The sequence below is a fragment of the Colobus angolensis genome, unplaced genomic scaffold (genome assembly GCF_000951035.1).
Source record: "Colobus angolensis palliatus isolate OR3802 unplaced genomic scaffold, Cang.pa_1.0 Scaffold294, whole genome shotgun sequence".
Lineage (NCBI taxonomy): Eukaryota > Metazoa > Chordata > Mammalia > Primates > Cercopithecidae > Colobus > Colobus angolensis.
In genome coordinates, this window is record NW_012116199.1 from 1,261,914 (window position 1) to 1,284,047 (window position 22,134).

Below are 22,134 nucleotides of genomic sequence, written 5' to 3' on the forward strand. Positions count from 1 at the left end.
TGTTCCTGTACAGTTCCAGACTCAGCGCGTCCCTCTCCTTCCTTAACTCCTCGATGTACTGCAAATAGAGAAAGGTGAAGTCAGGACAGAGCAGGCAGAGCAGCGGCTGGCCGACCAGGAACAACAGCCACGGTGACTCCTCCACACACCACTCCCCACTCCCAGTCACACCTGACATGCTCTCAAGGCACTTCCAAGCCCACAGTCTCATTTGTTTTTCTTTCTTTGTTTTGTTTCTTTCTTTTTCCTTTTGTTTTTGTTCGTTTTTTGAGGCAGAGTTTGGCTGTTGTTGCCCTGGCTGGAGTGCAATGGCACAATCTTGTCTCACCACAACTTCTGCCTCCCAGGTTCAAGTGATTCTCCTGCCTCAGCCTCCTGAGTAGCTGGGACTACAGGCATGTGCCACCACACCCGGCTAATTTTGTATTTTTAGTAGAGACAGGGTTTCTCCATGTTGGTCAGTCTAGTCTTGAACTCCCAACCGCAGATGATCCGCCCACCTCGGCCTCCCAAAGTGCTGGCATTACAGACGTGAGCCAGAGCACCCGGCCCTCATTTGTTTTCACAGAACTCAGTAAAGGTGGAAGGGACAGGGAAAGAGACTGAATTTACAGCTGGCTAACAGGGGCGCAGAGAGATCAGATAATATTGCTATTGTTGTTACTGTTGTTACTACCACTGTTGGAACCTTTACTGAGTGCTTCACCAGGCACTGCGCTAACAGTCCCATTTAATCCTCACAGCCTCCACAGGAGACGGTTACCATTATGACCTCTATCGTGTAGATGGAAAACATGGGGTATTAAGGGTTAAGTGCTTGCCTAAGATCACTTAGAGCTGGGGTTTCAACACCCAGGTATATCTGATTCTCTAAGCCCATTCTTTCACTGGGGGTGGGGGCACAGGTAAGAAGGAGGACATTAATCCTTTGTTGACATTTTGAAAGGATGATATGTTCGAATAGTCCAAAACTCAGAAAGTACAGAAGGGAAATATCTCCCCCCAACACTGTTCCTCTCTCCTGAGTTTTTCATGATCCTTACACACATGTTTTATGCATATTACCATAATACATACACACACACACGTGCTCCCTCTCTCAACACAAATAATAACATCCTCAAGCTACTCTTCTGTACCTTTATGGTACAAGTACCCTAACCGCCACTTAGGACTTGGCCAAGGCCACAGCCAAGTATGGGCAGGGCGGGTACTTGGCCTGCGAGCTCTATGTCCAGTGCTCGCTCCCCACAGCACCCCCCAACTCACCCACAGCAGCTGACTCAGCCCCAGTTGGCCTCCGACAACCACACACAACAGCAGCAAGAAATGGCCACGCTGTCTTCTGGGCAGGACACTCCATCCGACAGAAGGGACTTTGAGGCTCACTCCTCCATCTGCGAAGCCGGGCTCCCAGGGGACGGGGCAGCTGGACTCACCCTGCTTTCTTTTTCTGTGTAGCGACAGCAGAGAGGGCCCGCTCTAACTCTCCTGCAAACTTCCATGAATCATGCAGGCGGCTGACCAGATCTCTGGACTCTCCTGGAATGAGAGACATTCAGATGCGGCCCAAAGGACTCCCCATAAAGGCCTGTCAAAGTGCCAGGTTGAAGGATGACGGGGTGCCAGATTCCCACCTTCCATCTGCTGGACGGCATGCTGGCTGTAATAGAGTGCCGTCGGAAGCTCCGTTTTCTCACATGTAAGGATTCGTATGGTATGAACCGGGCCTTTGGGAGAAAAGACAAGCAAGTGCTGAAAGAGAAGCAAAGAAACCTTCTCCAGAGGACAGGAGGGAACTTCACACCCTCCACTCACCTCTACCTCCCTCCTTAGGGCATCCTGATGTTGGTGGCTTGCCTTCTTTTCCTATGGAAAGAGGAAGACAGAGTTTTCACTGGGAGCTGGGGGGTGGGGCAGACATGGCACAGCAGCGTGTCATGAAGGACCTGTACTGTCACATGGAAAACCGCCCATGCAGCTGCTGTTCCCGCCCACTCCAGGACAGGCGCGGGGCTGGCTTTCACTTTAAAAATTGTACTACATCAATTGAGGTACAAATCCTATTAAAATGGAAATCTTATAATGTGCTTGATGATTGATAAAGCAGACTATATTATCCAACATTCCAATGAGATAAAATAATCACAATCATTTCTCTTTTTTGGAAAAACTTTCTCTTATTCTCCTACATTATTGTTAAGGCTTTTTTGTTTAAAAAAAAAAAACAAGAAACCTGTCTAACATCCTTAAAAACACAAAGCTTTTGAGCCAGGCGTGGTGGCTCACGCCTGTAATCCCAGCACTTTGGGAGGCTGGGGTGGGTGGATAACCTAAGTTCAGGAGTTCAAGATCAGCTTGGCCAACATGATGAAACCCTGTCTGTATTAAAAATACAAAACTAGCTGGGCACGGTGGCAGGTGCCTATAGTCCCACCTACTTGGGAGGCTGAGACAGGAGAATCCCTTGAACCTGGGAGGCGGAGGTTGCAGTGAGCCAAAATCATGCCACTGCACTTCAGCCTGGGCTACAGAACAAGACTCTGTCTCTAAATACATACCTACATACACACATACACAGACACACATACACACACACACACACACGGAAAGCTTTCCATTTAACAAGCACTCAACGTTCTTTACAAGTTTAAAACAAATACAGGATCGTTCTAAAATAAGGCTAAATGCTAAGTGATGGGGGAGAGAAAAAGGACATAAGTAACTCCCACTCTCATGAGGTTAATCACTAAATCCTATTTTTCTAGAATCACCTGGCCTCTCTAAGCCCTGCAAAGGAAACTGCATTTCTCACTCGATACTTGGCTGTGACTTGCAATCGTGAAAACCAAGAGCTGTGTTCTGTCACTGTGTCCTGCTTGTTACCTGGGATCAAGGGTTGATTTTTCATGATTTGCTCCATTACCTGTGTGCTCCTTATCCCAGACCAAACTAAGCTTTTTTCTAGAGTTCTACAATTTACAGTTAGTAGATAAGAGTGGTTCTCAAAAATATAATCTCTGAACCAGGAGCACCAGGGAGTGTCTTATAGATGTAAATTCTCAGGCCCACCCTAGACCTGATGAATCAGAAGCTCTGGAGTAGGGCCCAGCAGTCCATGCTGCAATAAGCCCTCCAGGTGTTCGGGAACCGCTGGCATACAGCAGGTAGAAAAATGTGTTTCCTTCTGTAGGTCCAAAGCCAGGGATACTATATGTTCTGTCTTGATATGAAAAAATGACATGCAATTAAAAGACATAAATCTCCTTCCTAATTCTACCCCCTAGCCAATGTGTTTTATTTTTAGGAGTTCAAATAGAAAGCGAATGGCAATCAGAGATTTCATCTGAAAAGTATGTTTACAAGTATCAGGTCTCATCCAGCCTCATCTCATCCAGTATCATTTATATCATCTTACATCTAATATTGTAGAAAAGGATCTTCACAATGTAAGACTCAGGCACACTAGGAGTTCTATGATAAAAGACCAACTAGATCCAAACTTACTAGAGAAGAAAAGTGGAATCACTGGCTATATTTTCAAATTGCATTCAACAGGAAATTAAAGTTTTGAATTGTTTTCACCTTCATTCTTCCAAGTTAATAGAATTCAACCAGAACACTCCATTCTTCCAATGCCTCTAGCCAGGCAAAGTTTTACTGTATTGCTTCCTGCTTTTCAATGGATGTAAAGCAGAGTCCTGGTAGGCACATTTTGTATACTTGCAAAGATGCAAAACTTAACAGATTCCTCTGTTTGGTATTAAAACAAAAGTCCTGTAAACCTCAGATGGTGAGTGTAATACTTCAGCACTAGCATGAAAGCCTCAAATACAAAAAAATACCAAGAACATCTCTAGCAAACAAGATAAGCTCTTGGCCGGGAGCAATAGTTCACGCCTATGCTCCCAGCATATTGGCAAGCCAAGGTGGGGTAAGTCAGGAGTTCAAGACCAGCCTGGGCAGCATAGCAAATTCACATCTGTACAAAAAATTTAAAAATTAGCTGGGCATGGCGGCACACACCTGTAGTCCTAGAGCTACTTGAGAGGCTGAGGTGGGAAAATCGCTTGAGCTCAGGTGTTTGAGGCTGCAGTAGCTGTGATCGTGCCACTGCACTCCAGTCAGGGTGACAGAGTGAGATCTAGATATTACATTCTGTCCTGCTCCTGTTTCCACTAAAATCACTAAGTTAAAATGTTTTCACTCAGCAGGATAAAAAGTGAAATTTGACTTTGGTGCTTTGCTAGCAAAAATAAAAAAATAAAGTGAAATGACAAATGACTTACTTGGAGAAAGTCTTGGTAACCTCAATGACAGATAAAAGGCTTGTATCCTTAGCCTATAAAGAAATCTTTAAAATTACTCAGAAAAAAAAATGAATGATTTCCAGCAGAAAATGGGCAATGGAGAAACCGGCCCTTCCCACAGGAATAAAAATGGCCAATGAGCATATGAAAAAGATTCAAAAGCACTAGAAATCAAAGAAATGTAATGAAAACAATGAGATGTGCTGCTTAAAGACTAGCAAAGATGACAAATGGAAGGGGGAATCTGGAGCTCTGTCCCTGTCGGTGGGAGTATAAACTGAACCAATAATCCTACAGGATCGTTTGAAGATTTCTTTTAAAATTCCTAAAACTGTTTTATATTATTTTCCTCTAGAAATTCTACTTCTATGAATTTGGTGCAAAAATCCTTACTAGAGTCCATTAAAATGTATATAGAGGGAAATTCAGCTCTGGGGTGGCAACGATTCACTTAACATACATGCAGCTATTAAAAATGATGATGCCAGGATAGATTTCTCCCATAGAAACATGCTTAAAATATAGTCAGTGACAAAAGACCATATATTACAATTCTCCTTTTTAAAATGCTTCTAGGTGTAAAAAGTGTAAAAAGCAACAAACCAGAATGTTTTGAGTGGCAAAATTGAAGATTATTCTTTATATTTTGTCATCCAAATTATTACAAAAAGAATGTGATTTCCTTTATAATCAGGGAGATTATATTTACATTTCTTTTCTTTTTCTTCTTTTTTCTCCTGTATGTATCCCATGTAGGCTAGAGCGCTTAAATCCCTGCCTCTCGAGGGAAATCAGCCCATTTTCAGGGCATGCAGTACACAAAGCTGCCCCATCCTCCCTTTACTTTTTTAATTAATTAATTAATTTATTAATTTATTTATTTATTTTGAGATGGAGTCTTACTCCGTTGCCCAGGCTGGAATGCAGTGGCGCATCTCAGCTCACTGCAACCTCAGTCTCCCGAGTTCAAGCGATTCCCCTGGCTCAGCCTCCCGAGTAGCTGGGACTACAGGCATGTACCACCATGCCCAGCTAATTTTTATATTTTTAGTAGAGAGAGAGTTTTACCATGTTGGACAGGCTGGTCTCAAACTCCTGACCTCAAGGGATATGTCTGCTTTGGCCTCCCAAAGTGCTGGGATTACAGACATGAGCCACTGTGCCGGGCCTGTCATATGATTTCTAAACATTTCAGTGACATTTCAATTAAGTTAAATTCAATTCTTACTGACCTGATCTCTTATCCTCTGTTTAATGATATCTTCCAGTTGAAAGGTGTTTCCTCTGTAATCACAGGTGCTAAAGGAAATACAACATGTATTCATTAGGTCCACTAAACCACTGATTCTTGCATTGTAGTCCTTAGACCCTCAGCATCAGCAACACGTTGGAACTTGTTAGACACGCAGATTCCTGGGCCAGCCCCACACCTCCTGAATCAGAAAGTGGGGAAGAGGGACAGCTATCTGTGCTTTCATAAGCCTTGAGATGCTCCCTGGAGTTTGAAAACTACAGAACTAGAATACGTGTGGTAGTAAGTGCTCATACTTTATCCCAGGTACCTAGGGACTCTTCCCCTCTTTTCCATTCTCTTTTCCATTGAAATAAAATAAGAGCTCATTTTGACTTAATGGGCATAAGAAAGAAGGCAATGAAATGACCAGGGTTTCAAGTAAGAGTTCAAAATTTAATCAGTGGACAGTGACAGGATGCAAGTCTTCTAAACAGATTACGGCAAGAAAGCTGATTATAATCTATATGTTAGGTATCATTAGTGTATGGACATTAAATTTTTGGGTAGATCAATGGTATTGTGATTATATAGGAGAATATCCTGGTTCTTAGAAGATAGCTGCAAAAGCGCCTAAGAGTGAAATGCTCTGATACTGGCAATTTACTTTGAAATGATTCAGGGGTTAAAAGGGCACATATACAATCTTTCATAAGCGGAAGAGAGAAAAACAAATATGACAAAACGTTAACTAGTGAATCCAGTTGAATAGCATACAGACGTTCACTGTATTATTTTATCAACATTTCTGTGTTTACAAGTTTTTAAACTAAAAAGTTGAGGGAAAAGAAGCATCACCCCAAATCTTTCTATGAAATGGAAACATAGAAAAAGCACAGAAGTGAACACTTTGCAGAAGAGGGCCCCGCACCCATCCGGACAGTATGGTCACAGCGCAGGGTCTCCTCCAGGAGGCTATTCTCTGGTCTCTTCTATACTGTCACTGCCCCCTGACACTGCCGAGGCTTTTTTCTAACAACTCTTTTTCTAAAGATATAATTTTTTCATTCATCTAAGAAAGAGACAAAAGAATTAGTATACACTTAGAAAACAAAAGTACATTTATACTTGTGTAAAAGCGAAAAATACTTCGAAAAGTGGGGAAGCAAGAAATGTACTGTTCTACAATTCTGCTCTGTTCTTACCATCTTTTTCTTCTGCCAGTGACTTCCTATTCCTGCTGACTACGGTGGGGTGAGCTGCAAATAATTTCTTCTCCTCATTGATTTAAAATGTCATGTTTATAATATACTAACTTCCCTCAGAAGCATTTGGGTTTATTTCTGGGCTCTATTCTACTCAAGTGATCCGTCTGTTCACAAGCCACTATCAATTTTGATTATTAGAGCATCCTAAAGTTAAGTAATATATTGTTGGAGATGGAGTCTCTCACTCTGTCACCCAGGCTGGAGTGCAGTGGTATGCAGTGGTATGATCTAGATTCATGGCAAGCTCCACCTCCCGGGTTCACACCATTCTCCTGCCTCAGCCTCCTGAGTAGCTGGGACCACAGGCGCCCGCCACCACCCTCAGCTAATTTTTTGTGTTTTCAGTAGAGATGGTGTTTCAGCGTGTTAGCCAGGATGATCTTGATCTCCTGACCTCGTGATCCACCCACCTCGGCCTCCCAAAGTGCTGGGATTACAGGCATGAGCCACCACGCCAGGCCGAGTAATTCTTTGATTAGAATATTAGTATTTGATGGAGGCTGAACCTTTTGACTCTAAACTCAAATTCTTATTATCTGTAACTTCTAAAAGACAACAATTATGACTTCAGTGTATAAAATGCCAGCTTTTTCAGCTACCTTAGAGAATTCTCTTATTTTCCCAATATAGAATCAGTTTATCCATTCGGTTTTCTCTCCAAACACTAATGTTTTCATTTTAGTATCCCTAATCTTTTTTTTTTTTTTGAAACAGAGTCTCGCTCTGTTGCCCAGGCTGGAGGACAGTTGCACCATCTCAGCTCATTGCAGCCTCAGACTCCCAGGCTCAAGCAGTCCTCTCACCTCAGACTCCCAAGTAGCTGGGACCACAGGTGCATATAACATGCCCAGCTCATTTTGTATTTTTTTTGCAGAGATGAGGTCTCACCACGTTGCCCAGGCTGGTCTCAAACTCCTGAGCTCAAGTGCTGGGAGCTCCTGAACTCCCAAAGTGCTGGGATTACAGGTGTGAACCACGGCTCCTGGTAGTTTTCCTAATCTCTTATCTTTTGTAGTTTCACTGGCTTATGTGATTAATAACTGTTAGTGTTAATTAACAGGGATAACTGTAACACTGGACCTTTTATCTTATTCCGGATCTTAAAGGGATGTTTGTAGAATTTCACCCATCATGCATGATGGCAGCTTTTGGCTAGATGTATTTATAATCCACTAGGAGTAAAAAAAAAAAATTAGAAATAAATATTGAATTTTATCAAATGTCTTTCTAACATATATGGAGGGAACCGTGTATTTTCTCCTTAACGTCTTGCAACCAGGAATCGTACCAGATCTTCTAATAGTGATTCCAAAGAATAAGGTTCATGTGGTTGTGCGGCATAATTTTTCCACTGGGCTGCGTCTGCATCACGAGTCATGAATGAGAGAGAGTGTGTTTTAATGCTACCTTTGTCAAGTACCTTTGTCAGGTTTGGGTTTTCATGTTCTAACAGTTTCAAAAAAAAAGTTTGAAAGTTCTACTTGATTCTTTATATGTGGAAATTGCAATAAATTATTTGTGATTTACTGAAAACTTCACTTGAAGGTCTGATTTAATTTCAAAGCAAAACCAAACCTTTTTTTCTTTTTTGTGGGGGGAGGGTGGGAGGAGTGGGATGGGAGGACGCCAACTCATTGATACTTTATGTTTTTTTTCCTTAGAATTTATCTTCTAAGGACAATCTGACAATGATGAATTTAATTTAGATTTGCAGATTTTAAAAATAATTCTTTTGATATTCTTGTTATCGTTTATTTGCCTATTCTCCAGCTCTGTTGCCCAGGCTGAAGTGCCACAGTCCATAGCTCACTGTAGCCTTGAACTCCTGGACTCAAGCGATCATCCCCTATCAGCCCCTCGAGTAGCAGAGACTATAGGCTCACGCTACCACATCCAGCTAATTTTTAAAAATTTAGTGGAGACGAGGTTTCACCATGTTGTCCAGGCTGGTCTCAAACTCGTGGGCTCAAGCAATCCTCCCTCCTCAGCCTCCCAAAGTGCTGGGATTACAAGTGTGAGCTACTATGCCTGGCACTATTCTTATTTTTATTATAATAAAATTTTAAGATTGGACAAATAACATAGCCAAATTATTGGAGCCAGACTACATCTACTAAAATTAAATGAAATTTCACTTGTCTGAAATCACGACATACTTTGGAAGATATGTTTGTCATGGTATTAATTAAAATTACGATTTTTTGGCACTCACCAAAATCTGTGGAGCACCTTAAAGACACAGGCGGTATCCTCCAGAGCAGTGAAAACAGTCACAAGAGGCTCTCAGGCAGCTTTGTCAGGAGAGACATGCTATACATATAAAGACATAAGGAGTGAGAACACAGGCCCCAAATTGAAAGCTATAGGCTGGATAATGCAGGCACTGATTTGTAAAAATCAGATCTTCCCGTATGGCATCTCTATATAGCGTGCTTTTGCTTTAGAGAGTAGCAGCAAGATTTTCGGTTTTCTGTTTGTCTGTTTTAAGGCAGGATCTTGCTCCACCACCCAGGCTGGAGAGCAGTGATGTGATTGTAGCTCACTGCAGCATCGACCTCCTGGGCTCAAGTGATCCTCCCGCCTCAGCCACCCAAGTAGCTGGACTACAGGCACATAGCACCATGCCCCACTAATTTTTCTATCTTTTGTAGAGACAAGGTCTCACTATGTTTCCCAGGCTGGTCTTGAACTCCTGAGCTCAAGTGATCCTCCCGTTTCAGACTACCAAAGTGCTAGGATTACAGGCGTAAGCCACTGCACCTGGCCAAGATATTTGTTTTCAAAGAATGGTTAATAGTTATAAGAAAAATAGGGAAGGCTGAGGCACAGTGGCTCACGCCTGTAACCTCAGCACTTTTGGAGGCCGAGGCTGGAGGATCACCTGAGGTCAGGAGTTCAAGAACAGATTGGCCAACATGGTAAAACCCCATGTCTTCTAAAAATACAAAAATTAGCCAGGCATTGTGGAAAGCACCTCTAGTCTCAGCTACTCAGGAGGCTGAGGCAGAATCACTTGAACCCAGGAGGCAGAGGCTTCCGTGAGCCGAGATTGCACCACTGCACTCCAGCCTAGGTGACAGAGCAAGACTCCATCAAAAAAAAGAAAAGAAAAATAGGGAATATTTGTTAGTAGTCTGTCAGCTCCACAATCATGTCAAGCATATTAAAACTTCCTTAAATTCCTAATTATCTTTTCCTGTCTTTTTTCAAAAGAGGATTTAACTTCATCAGAATTTTTGTTTACATTTAAAACACCTGCATCTTCAGTTGCCTCACCATCTGGCAAAGCAAAGGTCACTCTTTTCAAGCTTTCTTTACATTGTTTACTGTCTTCACTTTCTTCCAGGTCATCATCTTCATCCCTACAATACCAAAACTCTCATCAAAAGAAGTATTCTGCTTTCTATTAGAAAAACAAAAGGAAACATATTTTCCCTTAATGAAGTTCTTCTTTTATATGCCTAATGCAACCAAATACTCAGAACTTCCAAAATCATTCAGGTATTAAGGAAGAGAAGGTATCATTTCAGTGAAATGCTATGGAAGAAACAGAACAAAAAGTGTCCAATATATAGAAAATAAATTATTCATCAATCTACAATAAAAACTTCCTATCTCACAAAAATAACAGGATTTTGGGGGCACAAAACCAAATCAAAGTTCCTGGTAGGAAAAGTTTGATTGCTACTGCCAGTAATATTTGTTCTTCATTAACTGACCTCTAATGTCCCTTTAAATCCAGAGACTTTTCTCTGGCTATCTTGAGAATATCTGATAGGAGAGAATCTAACTTCTTAAAACAAACACATGTGAAAACCACAAGTACAAATACATAATTGGGCAATTCCAGCTCACATTGCAAAGGATGGTTCAAAATACTCACATTTCAGAAATGCTTAGTTATTCTGCTTCTTCTTCAGCAATTTCATCATCTTGCTGGAACCTAGCTCATCATCATGATCACTTGCTATGTCTTCATCACTTTCAACTGGATCCAAAAATTCTTTGTACTTCATATTTCTGGAACTTTTTTTTTACCTGACTAAAATAAAAAGATTTTTAAAACTATTAATTATGAATAGAAAAACACATCATTAACACATGCATATATATTTGTATGTATACTGTATGTCTACATTACTTTCTAACTTAATAATACTATAAGCCAAAAATAGTTATTAGGTGAAATTGGCAATTAAAAACACTACCATAAAACGATTAGAGGAACAAATGAAACATAAACTGAATGGAAGTACAGATTCATTTATAACTGGTAAGATAGAGCACAGTATTTCTTAGCTGTAAATCTTCCAACTACAATTACATCTCTCCTAGGAAAACAGAACAAAAGCTAATTTGAGGAGGAAGAAAGTGCTCTCTCCTCTCTCAAAACTTTTAAGTTTTTTACTTCCAAACAGTCCCCCTTCACCTTCATCAGAATCACTATCTTAAAAAACAATCAGTATCATCCACCTCATCATCGTCATCATTTTTTCATTCCTCTTCGTTTTCTCTGTTTTCTAAATAAGCCTTCGTTTCAAAGAGTTGGAAGAGTTTCTCATCTACTATGGACTTGTCTCTTGGTTTCCCATGTCCTTTGTTTTGTACCTTGCTCTGCTGTTCCAAAATTTGTTGATATCAAAGTCAAGGTCAGAATCCTCATCACTGAAAACTGGGCTTTTTCTCAGATCGAATTTGCTTGAGTTTGCTCTCTCACTCCCTTCAGGATTGTCACCGCCCACATTTGACACTTCCTCCTCCTCCTCTAAATCTTCTAGGTCCTCCTGGCTATCAGCCTCTATCTCTGACCCATCCTCTTCACACTCCTGTTCACTCCCTGGGAGAAGACTGATACCTTCATCTTTGTTTCACTCACTGCATCTGGCAGCATTGTAAAATTGGTTCATTTTGCAACTCCAATTGTTGCAAAGTCTGCCCATCATCAAAACTTCTATCACAAGTTTTTGTCAAGTGCTTCCATGGATCCTACCACTCTCCAATATTTTATTAAAGTCATGAAGCACTTTTGTTAAAGAAGTGAATTTTGATGCCAATCCATCTTGAATCCTATTGGGAGGAATTAAATGAGATTTAAAGTTATAGGTAATAATTTCACAGCCCTCTTAATTAAAAGAAAAATAAAAACCCCAACTCTTCTGTAAAATCAAATTGGAATGAAGTGTAAGAATACATTCTGGCCCCAATAACATATAAGCTGATGAGCCACAATGGTATCTAAAACCTGTCAGCCAAGTATTTGTGAATCAGCTGTATAGATTTTAGGCAGGAAAAGCATTACAAATTGATTTGCTTGGAGATATATAGTGAATTAGCCTTAAATTATCAACTCTGCACCACTCCATTCATTCATTCCCTTATTCCTTCAGTGATCAACATTTACTTTGGCTACAGTGGTCAAGGAAAACCTCTCTTAGATGTGACATCTGAGATGAAACCTACAGATAACAATGGTCTTAAAAGATTGGGAAACATGTATTCCAGGCAGAAGAAACAGCAAGAACAAATTCTCTAAGATGCAATTGAGCTTGGTAAGCCTGAGGAATAAAAAAGTGCCCATGGCTAGAGTGTGAAGGAGGCAGAAGGTGAAGTGGGAGAGACTGATGGCAGCCAAATTCTGCAGGGCTCAAGGGTAAGAGTTTGCCATTTTAAGTGTAATAAGAAAACAAGAGAAGATTTTAAGCAGAAGGATGAAATGATGATTTACACGAAGGAAGAAGAAAGTGAGGAAGGAAGAGGAGAAAAGTAGAATGATTAGAAGGTTGATGCAGCATTCCAGGAAAAGGATGATGGTGATTTAAGCTGGAGTTAGAGCAGTGAATATGCTGAGTACTGTTTGGAGGTAGAACTGACAGGATTGCTAAGGAATTAGATACAGAATAGAGAAAAACGAACACATCAAAGTAGCAGCCTAGTTTTATGTGTGAGCAACTGGAAAGACAGAACTGCCATTTACTGCGATAGGCAAGGCTTGAGTGGTGGGACATGGCGAAAGGACTTCAGGGGATGACAGAGTATAGGTGGGTAGAAACAACATTCTACTCTATTTTGGACACACTGAATTTGCGATGCTGACAGTACCAAAATTTTAAAAATCGTTAAAAGCCATGTGTGCTACTGAATTCCAAATAAGCTCAGTCTGTAGTTGCTGTCAGCTGGGGACTCAAGGGAGAGGTTGGGGTTTGAAATACAAATGAGTCATGATTTTTTAGATCATGTTTGAAGTTCTTCAACAAAATGCACATAAAACGCTTGTGCTGGGAAGAGACATGAAAGTTCTAATTCTCAAGAAGCTTAGTTGGGGTGGACAGACAAGTGACAAGTTTGTACTTTCAATGAAGTATGATGACAGCTAAACACTGAGTGCTTTAGGAGCACATAGGCGGAAGGAGAAACCAACACAGTTTGTAGGGGGGGCGATGGGGGCCGAAATAAGCCTCAAGGGGAGCTTCTACGCGTTAATAACTGAGATTAGGTTGATTTCAATAACATTCAACTGGGAGAGTCATATGTAAAAATTTTAACAATTTTTAAATTTTTGATAGTCTAGGAAAGTAGAAACTCTGAAACGTGGGGAAAGTGATTTACATTTCCGCTTACCCTCCTCCAGCTACACAATTTGACAGGGGTCGGTAACCCGCATCCACTTGAGACCCCGATCGCACCCCGAGCCCCGGATCTGCGCACTTATGTGAGGATGCACTCCGACCAGCCAGTGGCTTTGCGGACCGGTCAGACGCCGCTACAGGGTCTGTCAGCGCCAGGCCGGGGCCATGGCTGGCTGCAATTCCCTACACAACCGCTGCAAGCCAAACAAGAGAGCCCCAGGAAACCGCACCGCAAGGACGCCCCTACCGCAACTTGGAGCTCAGAGCCGAAAGTTCCACCCCGCAGCTTCCGGACTCACCCCCAGCCGGAGCCAATGGCAGCGCGGGCGCTTTAGTCTGTGCACGGAGGCGGGAAACAAAAACTGCCACGGGTCAAGGCAAGCGCCTTTGAACTGTCTCCAAACTTAGTTTTCTACTTCTCAGGGACTCACAAGGGGTGGCGAGTCCTGGCTTTAATTTCTAATTTAGGTAAAGGGGGTGTTATAGGCAGTAGTTAATCAGCGGCCTTCGCCACGCCCCCTGCCGGGTCGCCCCGCCCTCCACCGCGCACCTGGCTGGGTCAGCGCTGGTGGGGACACAGCTGAGCGGGCGCACGCAGCTGCTGCTGCTAACGCCTTAGGTGAAAACCGGGCGCCAGCGAAGGTCGCCGTGGGTCGGGTCCCATGGGAACGGAGGCCAGGGGGAGGCCTCAATGTGGCCAAACCACCTTGGCGATGCGCTCTGTCCCCCCGGGCGGGTTCCGCGGCCACTGCTGGCACCTAGGGAGAGGGTACCTTCCAGAAACGCCTCAGCTTAGCGCGGGGATGGCCTTCTTGTGCATGAGCCCCACTGCCAGCCAGGAGCTGTGCGCCCTGGGCGCTGCACCTTCCAGTTTGTGGGCCGCAGAGGCGGGGGATCTTGCCCACCGGGTCTGACAGGGCAGGGACGGAAGTAAATGGAAGCTGGTAGGTAAGTGTTATTTTACCGCGCACCCATAAAGAGGTTGGGGAGAAACAAGACAGGAGAACAAGTCCTGTTTTTTTTAAAAAAAAATTCGGCCGGGCACGGTGGCTCAAGGCCTTAATCCCAGCACTTTGGGAGGCCGAGGCGGGCAAATCATGAGGTCAGGCCTGGCTAATACAGTGAAACCCCGTCTCTACTAAAAAATTATTAAAAAAAAAAAAATTAGCCGGGCGTGGTGGCGGGCGCCTGTAGTCGCAGCTACTCCGGAGGCTGAGGCAGGAGAATGGCGTGAACCCTGGAGGCGGAGCTTGCAGTGAGCCCAGATCTCGCCACTGCACTCCACCATAGGCGACAGAAGGAGACTCCCTCTCAAAAAAAGAAAAAAAAAGTACAATTTAACAGCAATGATCACATTCACTGAGTTCATGTGACCATCACCTTTATCTATTTCAAAACATTTTCACTGGCCGAGTGTGGTGGCTCACTCCTGTAGTCCCAGCACATTGGGAGGCCAAGGTGGGAGGATCACTTGAGGCCAGGAGTTCAAGACAAGACTAGCCTGGGCAACATGGCAAAACCCTGTCTCCAAAAAAATACAAAAATTAGCCAGGCGTGGTGGCGCATGCATGTAGTTCCAGCTACTCAGGAGGCTGAGGTGACAGGATCACCTGAACCTGGTGGGGGGATGAAGGTTGCAGTGAGCCGTGATCATGCCACTGCACTCCAGCCTGGGCCACAGAGCCAGACCTTGTCTCAAAAAGAAAAAAACATTTTCATCACCCCAAAAGGAAACCCCATACGTATTAACCAATTGCTTCCCGTTCCCTCCTCCCTCTAGCCCTTGGCAACCACTATTCTGCTTTCTGTCTCTATATTACCTATTCTAGATATTTTGTATAAATGGAAGTATATAATATGTGACCTTTTATGTGTGGTTCTATCATTTGATAAAATGTTTTTGATGTTCATGTTGTAGCATGTGACAGTACTTCATATCCAGATAACGTTCCGTTGTATGGAAGTGAGTAATATTTCACCGTTCAGCTATCAGAAATCCTGCTGCTGTGAACATTAGCGTACGAGTTCTTGTTTGAGTTCTTATTCTTAATTATTCAGGGGTATGTAGGAATGGAATTGCTGGGTCTTGGGAGAACTGTTTAACTTTTTGAGGAACTTTTTTGGCAATTTCCCCCTTGCTATTCTCCTGATAGTGAGTTCTCACAAGGTCTGGTTGTTTAAAAGTGTGATCCCTCTCACTTCACTCTCTTCCTACTACTCCAGCCATGTAAGACATTGACTCCTCTTTGCCTTCCACCGTGGTGGTCAGTTTCCTGAGGCCTCCCAAGCCATGCTTCCTGTACGGCCTGTGAAACCATCAGCCAATTAAACCTCTTTTCTCTGTAAGTTACCCTGTCTCAGGTAATTCTTTATAGCAATGAGAGAACGGACTAATATACCTAATGACTAATGTTGTTGAGTATCTTGGATGCTTGTTGGCCATTTTTGTACCCTTATCTCTTTTTTGTATTTTTGACTTTTTAATTTTAGTGGGATTTTTTTGAGACACAGTCTCACTGTCACACAGGCTGGCCTCAAACTCCTGGGCTCAAGCAATCCTCCTGCCTTGGCCTCCCAAAGTGCTGGGATTACAGGTGCCAGCCACCGTGCCTAGCTGTTTTTGTATTTTTGAGACAGGTCTCACTCTGTTGTCCAGGCAGTGGTGCAGTCATGACTCAGTGCACCTGGACTTCCCAGGCTCAAGCTATCCTGCCACCCCAGCCTTCTGAGCAGCTGGGACTACAGGCACGTGCCACCATGCCTGGATAATTTGCCTTATTTTTTGTAGAGATGGGATCTCACTATGTTGCCCAGGCTGGTCCTGAACCCTTGGGTTTAAGCAGTCCTCCTGTCTCGACCTCCCAAAGTGTTGAGATTATAGACATGAGCCACCACACCCAACCCTTCATTTTGAAGAAGCCGAATTTTTGAATTCTGACTGAGTTCACTGTATTTTTTTCTGTCCTGTTCCTAGAATTATGCTTTAGGAACCAACTAAAGACAATAAAAAGCGATATTTTCTTTCTCAAAACAGTTCACATCTCTTGAGATAAGATAAATCTATATCGCCTCAAAGTCTTAATTTTTACAATATGTGAAGACATTGTTATCTTTCTAACATAAGAAAGAGATTTTGTTTTCTCTTGAAAGGAAAAAGAAGCAGTCATTCTAGTAAACTGTTTTCTCCTCACACTTAGAGCCAAATGATGAGGAAGTTATGGAGAAAAATCGACTACAATGAGGTTTTCTATAATGTGAATTGCCTGAACTTCTGTTTCAGGGCCAGAGGTTATGCATATCACTAAAGCATGGGATAGACAAGTTCACTTCACTTGGACATCTTGTAATTTGTTCCTCTAACATTTCTATATGTTCCGTATTTAATGCTAGGATGCCTATCAAGGAACCTCCAGCTGACCTGTCTTTTACAGAAGTGACAGTGTCAAGAAGAATTCAGAAACATCTGAACTCAATATTTGCATAATTTTAAGTTTCATAGATGAAACTGCTTCTTTTTGTTTGTTTGTTTGTTTTGAAACAAGGTCTCACTGTCGTCCAGACTAGAGTGCAGTGCCAGGATCACAGCTCAGTACAACCTCCACCTCCCGGGCCTAACTGATCTTCTCACCTCAGCCTCCCAAGTAGCTGGGACCACAGGTATCTGCCACCATGCCTGGCTAATTGTTTTTTTTTGTTGTTGTTGTTTTTTGTAGAGACAGTGTCGCTTTGTTGCTCAGGCTGATCTTGAACTCCTGGTCTCAAGGAATTCTTCCACCTCAGCCTTCCAAAGTGCTAGGATTACAGGTGTGAGCCACCGCAGCACCCAGCTACCAAAACTACTTAGTGTGCATATTACACTGAAGTTCACTGACCCTATCTACAGTTCTTTTCTTTTTTTCATTTATTAGATTGCAAGAAATACAATTTTTAAAAATACAAATAGATTCTATATTGAACTTTCATTGCAAATTGCACACACAGTAGAAATACAAAGAAGGGAAGAGTAGCTTGGTCAATGATTTTGTTGGTTGTTAGTGGCTTTCGTTTTGGTTTGGTTTTTTGAGACAGAGTCTCGCTTTGTCACTCAGGCTGGAGTGCGGTAGTGCGATCTCGGCTCACTGCAACCTGCCTTCTGGGTTCAGATAATTCTGGTGCCTCAGCCTCCTGCGTAGCTGGGACTACAGGCATGTGTGACCATGCCCAGGTAATTTTTGTATTTTTAGTAGAGATGGGGTTTCACCATATTGGCCAGGCTGGTCTGGAACTCCTGACCTCAAGTGGTCTGCCCACCTCAGCCTCCCAGAGTGTTGGGTTACAGGCGTGAGCCACCATACTCAGCTGGTTGTTAGCATTTTGTATGTCATTAACAAAAAGAATGGCCTGAATTTATTGTGCACCTACTGTCTGGCAGTGTATTTATTTTTTTACACCAACTGTCTAATCTTCACAACAAGTCTGCAAGTTAGGTGCTTAGTGAGTAGTACCAGTATTTTTTAAAAACTGAAATAAAATAGAAAATATCAGAGCACATTACATCTAGAAAGCATTAGGTATTCTTTTTTTACAATTTAGTTTCAATTGTACATTTATGTATTTGTGTACCGGGTTGTAATCCACTTGGATTACATGGTAACAATGAGTCCACAGAATGGGGTATATATATTCATCTATTGGGAATGAGAGTCTTTGGATACTTCAGTGATACAGACTGCAGCGTAGCAGAAGACCATCTTAGGCTGAATTTTGCCCTCTACTGACTTATGATGTGTCAAATTTATGATCTTAAATAAGATGAAATAGTGTCACCTTAATTTTCTTGCTATCAAAAATTTCAGATAAGGAGCATTTTTTTTGTTAGCTGATGCTCTGTGATACTAGATACTGTTTAAAGTGTTTTTCATTAAGATCTAACAACTTGTTTAAATATGTATTTATTTTGCTATTTCACATCTTTTATTAAATGATATATTTTTACAGGATTATGTTTAAACCTCATACATGTGTATAATTTTCCTTCCGAGAGGAATCTGGCTCTTAAATTCCTGTGTTTTGGGAAATCGGGAAGCAGTGTTATACATGAGAAAAAGGCCTTGCAGCCTTCTTCAGTTACTGAGTGAAAGGAGGTTTCTTCACATTTAGAGGCAGTTCTGCCTCTAGTCCTTCAAAATTATACAACTGTCTTAAAAATCTGGTCTCAGAGGAAATCCTCATAATTTAAATACCCTCTTGATCTTTACTTGTTTTTCCCCAACATGTAGATACTTTCCTTAGGTGATAATCATTCAAGTAAAATACACATTAAAAGAGTACTCTGTGGTTATACGTTTAGTGAACTTATTACAAACTATAAGACAAAAATTGGGTGCAGGTAGAGAAAATTACCTGCTTTAAGAAGTATGTGTTGTTTCATTGTCACATTCAAACTGACCCCCTGTGAAACGCAGAGAATAGCATGTGATTCTGAATATACTGCTTCCTTTAACTATTACCAGTAAATATGAATCATTGTTTCTGTCAACCTGGGAAATACCGAGATGGAACTGCTCCATTCATTGGGAAGTGACAGTCCAGTTGCAGGTTCTCTGCAGAAAAATGAGGCTGGAGGAATGCATCACGTCTGCATTGAGGTATTTTAATTATTTTCATGCTTCGTATTTTAAATCTGTCTGTTACAAATGTCTTTTACTTCTTTTTTTTTTGGAGATGGAGTCTCGCTCACCAAGGCTGGAGTGCAGTGGCCTGATCTCAGCTCCCTGCAACCTCTGCCTCCTGAGTTCACGCCATTCTCCTGCCTCAGCCTCCCAAGTAGCTGGGATTACAGGTGTGCACCACTATGCCCAGCTAATTTTTATATTTTTAGTAGAGGCGGAGTGTCGCAGTATTGGCCAGGCTAGTCTCAAACTCCTGGCCTCAAGTGATCCTCCTACCTCGGCCTCCCAAAGTAGTGGGAATACAGGCGTGACCACTATGCCCGGCCTTTATTTACTTTATATATCTCACCTACTACTGCTGCAGTCTGCCAAAGAGAGGATGCGCTCAACCCTAACTTCTCCAAACCATCCCAAAGGGGAAGTTGGCTCCATGTCAACAGTGTTGTTTCTTTTAAAGACCATATGTCAACACACCAGATTATAGCAAAAGGATGTCGAGGGAGCAATATGAAAGCAAGCCTGAGAGTCCTGGAGAGAAGGTGGCAGAGCTGCCTTTTGAAGGTAGTCACTCCCTCAGACCCTGCTCTTCCTGCCTTGTTCCTCCAGTTGTCAGATTTGCTGTTGGGGCCCTCATGGGGCAGGAGGTGAGGCTGGACTGGGAGGGAGATGGAGAAGCTGCCAGAGGTTCTTTTGGATCTAGAATTGAGGCAGCAGTTCCAGCCAGGTCTGGAAGTGGGGGCTGTCCCCCAGTCCCCAAGGGAATGGTACTGATTCCAAAATGTGGCGAGAAGTCCCTGGTCGGGAAAAGGAGGTGTTTGCTCCCTTGAATCACCTGAGGCTCAAAGGCCCAAGGGGGAGAATGAGGCCAGCTCACTCCAGCTCCATCCCCTCCCTTTAACCCTGAGCTGGTCAGCCTCCCAGAATCCAGTCCCTTTTCCTAAGTGCCCTCCCTACAAAGTCTGCACAAAGCCGCGCTCCCTCGCACCAGCTCACCCCATACCGTCTCATCTTTCAGCAACCCCATGGGTTTGAACTTGAGATGATTCATTTTCCTAAAAGCCTCTTTGGGCTGAGGGAAGGCACGGGTGGCTCTGCGAGTTTTGAAGTGAGGGCTGCCTCTTCTCAGAGCTGCTGTGAGGGCCGGGGCCACCCTCCCAGGCGGTGTCTGTGGGCTGGGCAGCAACTTTGCCAGCAGCCTGGGTCATCCCCACTGGTCTGGGAGGCTGGGGGGCACCAGCTCCTACTCCCGATAGGGCCAAGTCACCTTCCTTACCTAAGAGCTGTCTTGAAGAGTGGGCACAGAGGAGCCAGCAACCTGGGAGGTGTAGACATCTGGGAGAACATCTACAGCTCAGTCTCAGAGAGAAGTCTCCAACACAGCTATTGTAGAGATGGCGAAACCAGGCTGAGAGGGAAGGGGCCTTGCCCAAACCACCAGGCCTGGAATGTTTTGAGCTTTGGGGGTGGATCTCCCAGGAAATGTGTTTTATGGTGCCACTGCCTCTGGTCACCCACCCCGAGGTGTGGCGGGCCTGGACAGACAGCTTGACTGAGGGCCAGGCTGGTGAAGCCAAACCTACCACTCAGGAAGGAGACCCAGACCTTCTCCAGACAGAGTTGAAATGTGAGGACTGCCTTCTTTGGGCCTCAGTTTCCCCACCTGAATTCCAAGGACCCTTCTAGCTCCTACACTCTGGGCCAAGCTTTTCCTCTGAGCCCCAGTCAGTCTAGAGGACCAGGGCTACATCTTCCTTGGACAGAGACCCACCATAGGGGCAGCAGGGGGTAGGGGTGGGGGTAGGCAAGGTTCCTGTAGGGAGGTGGAGCTGGCATCAGAGATGGTGTCCGCAGGCAGTGGGAGTATCGTGGCTCTGCTACTACTTGCTGGGTGACCCTGTGCCATTTCTTTCCCCACTCTGGACCTCGGTTTCCCTATCTGTTCTATGGAGATGAGATGCCTGCCTATGTATTTGGGGACTTGGAAGTGTGTGGCGAGTTGCAGTGTTTCTTAGGTGTGGTCCTAGGGCAGCCTACACCACCCCACAGAGATTTCCGGGCCCCACCCTAGGCTCACAGGACCAGAATCTCCGGGAATGAAGCCTGGGAACTTGCATTTACACAGGCATCCGGGTGATTCTGACATGATTGAAAACGCACTAATAGTATGTGCCAAGTTCTTTATAAAAGGTAAATTCATAGCTGCCTTTTACTAAACATAAATCTCACCTTCCCTTCCTCAGTAAAGGACACACACCCCAGTTGAAAGTCACTGTGCCTTTCCAGATGGAGAATCTGACCTTTCCAGTAAGATTCTGTTAACTGTTGCTTTCTGTAGTTTGTATTCCAAAACAAGGGGAATAGCTTTCCATTTTTCAATATAAATGTTGAGGTCAGATATGCTTTTTCAAACTGGACACACACTCACACAGTTTAGAATTTCAGCTATGGCTTCCTCTCAAATTATCAGCCCATTTCTGCCAGGGAGCAGTTTTTCCAGACAAGACCCTGGACAGAGGCTGGTAAGGCCCCCTCCTCATCCAGAACCACTAGATCATGACTGACCCCTAGAGGCGGCTTCTAACTGTCAGCCCGTGGGCTGGGATGTGACCCCCAAAGCTGCAGCAGAAGCTTCCGCCCATCCTGGGCCCCCCTGTCATCTGTGGGGAAAGGCCTGTTCCTTGTCTTCTGAGCCCAGCCGGCCTCACAGGCATTCCACAGATTGGAAAGTGGAAGCATGTGCTGTGCTTGACTGGGCTCTCCTGCACCCCTTTTTGGGGTGCGGCGGACTGCATTCTAGCCCCAGCATCCCTGCCATTTATTCCACCCCTCATCCCCACCCCCATACACACTCACAAGTACAAACAGGCACAGTCACGGGCACACACCGCCCTGGACAGCACCATTTCCAGCCTCGGCAGGGCAGTCTCCTTACAGGGAAGTTAATGAGGCACTAAAAAAGGCTCAGGGGACAGGGAGAACCTCTGTGGAGAAGAGCCTCCTAGACTCGGTTCTGCCTCTGACTTGATGGGGGTCCTTGAGAAAGTTGCT

General features: G+C 43.7%; 2 protein-coding genes across 2 annotated transcripts in view; both read right to left on the reverse strand.

Annotated features, from left to right (window-relative positions):
• The window catches only part of LOC105516910 (U3 small nucleolar ribonucleoprotein protein MPP10), a 14,324-nt gene extending 225 nt beyond the window's left edge, over positions 1 to 14,099 (reverse strand). The window contains 10 exon segments of the mRNA XM_011949257.1: positions 1,270 to 1,345; positions 1,440 to 1,542; positions 1,638 to 1,730; positions 1,819 to 1,869; positions 10,086 to 10,171; positions 10,665 to 10,851; positions 11,267 to 11,435; positions 11,438 to 11,646; positions 13,735 to 13,797; positions 14,048 to 14,099. Of these exon segments, the coding sequence (XP_011804647.1) occupies positions 1,270 to 1,345; positions 1,440 to 1,542; positions 1,638 to 1,730; positions 1,819 to 1,869; positions 10,086 to 10,171; positions 10,665 to 10,851; positions 11,267 to 11,435; positions 11,438 to 11,646; positions 13,735 to 13,797; positions 14,048 to 14,099 (1,089 nt within the window).
• Positions 1 to 22,134, reverse strand: part of LOC105516916 (golgin subfamily A member 6-like protein 1) — a 65,242-nt gene that overhangs the window by 4,310 nt on the left and 38,798 nt on the right. Inside the window, 1 exon segment of the mRNA XM_011949260.1 lies at positions 15,676 to 15,685. Coding sequence (XP_011804650.1) covers positions 15,676 to 15,685 — 10 coding nt within the window.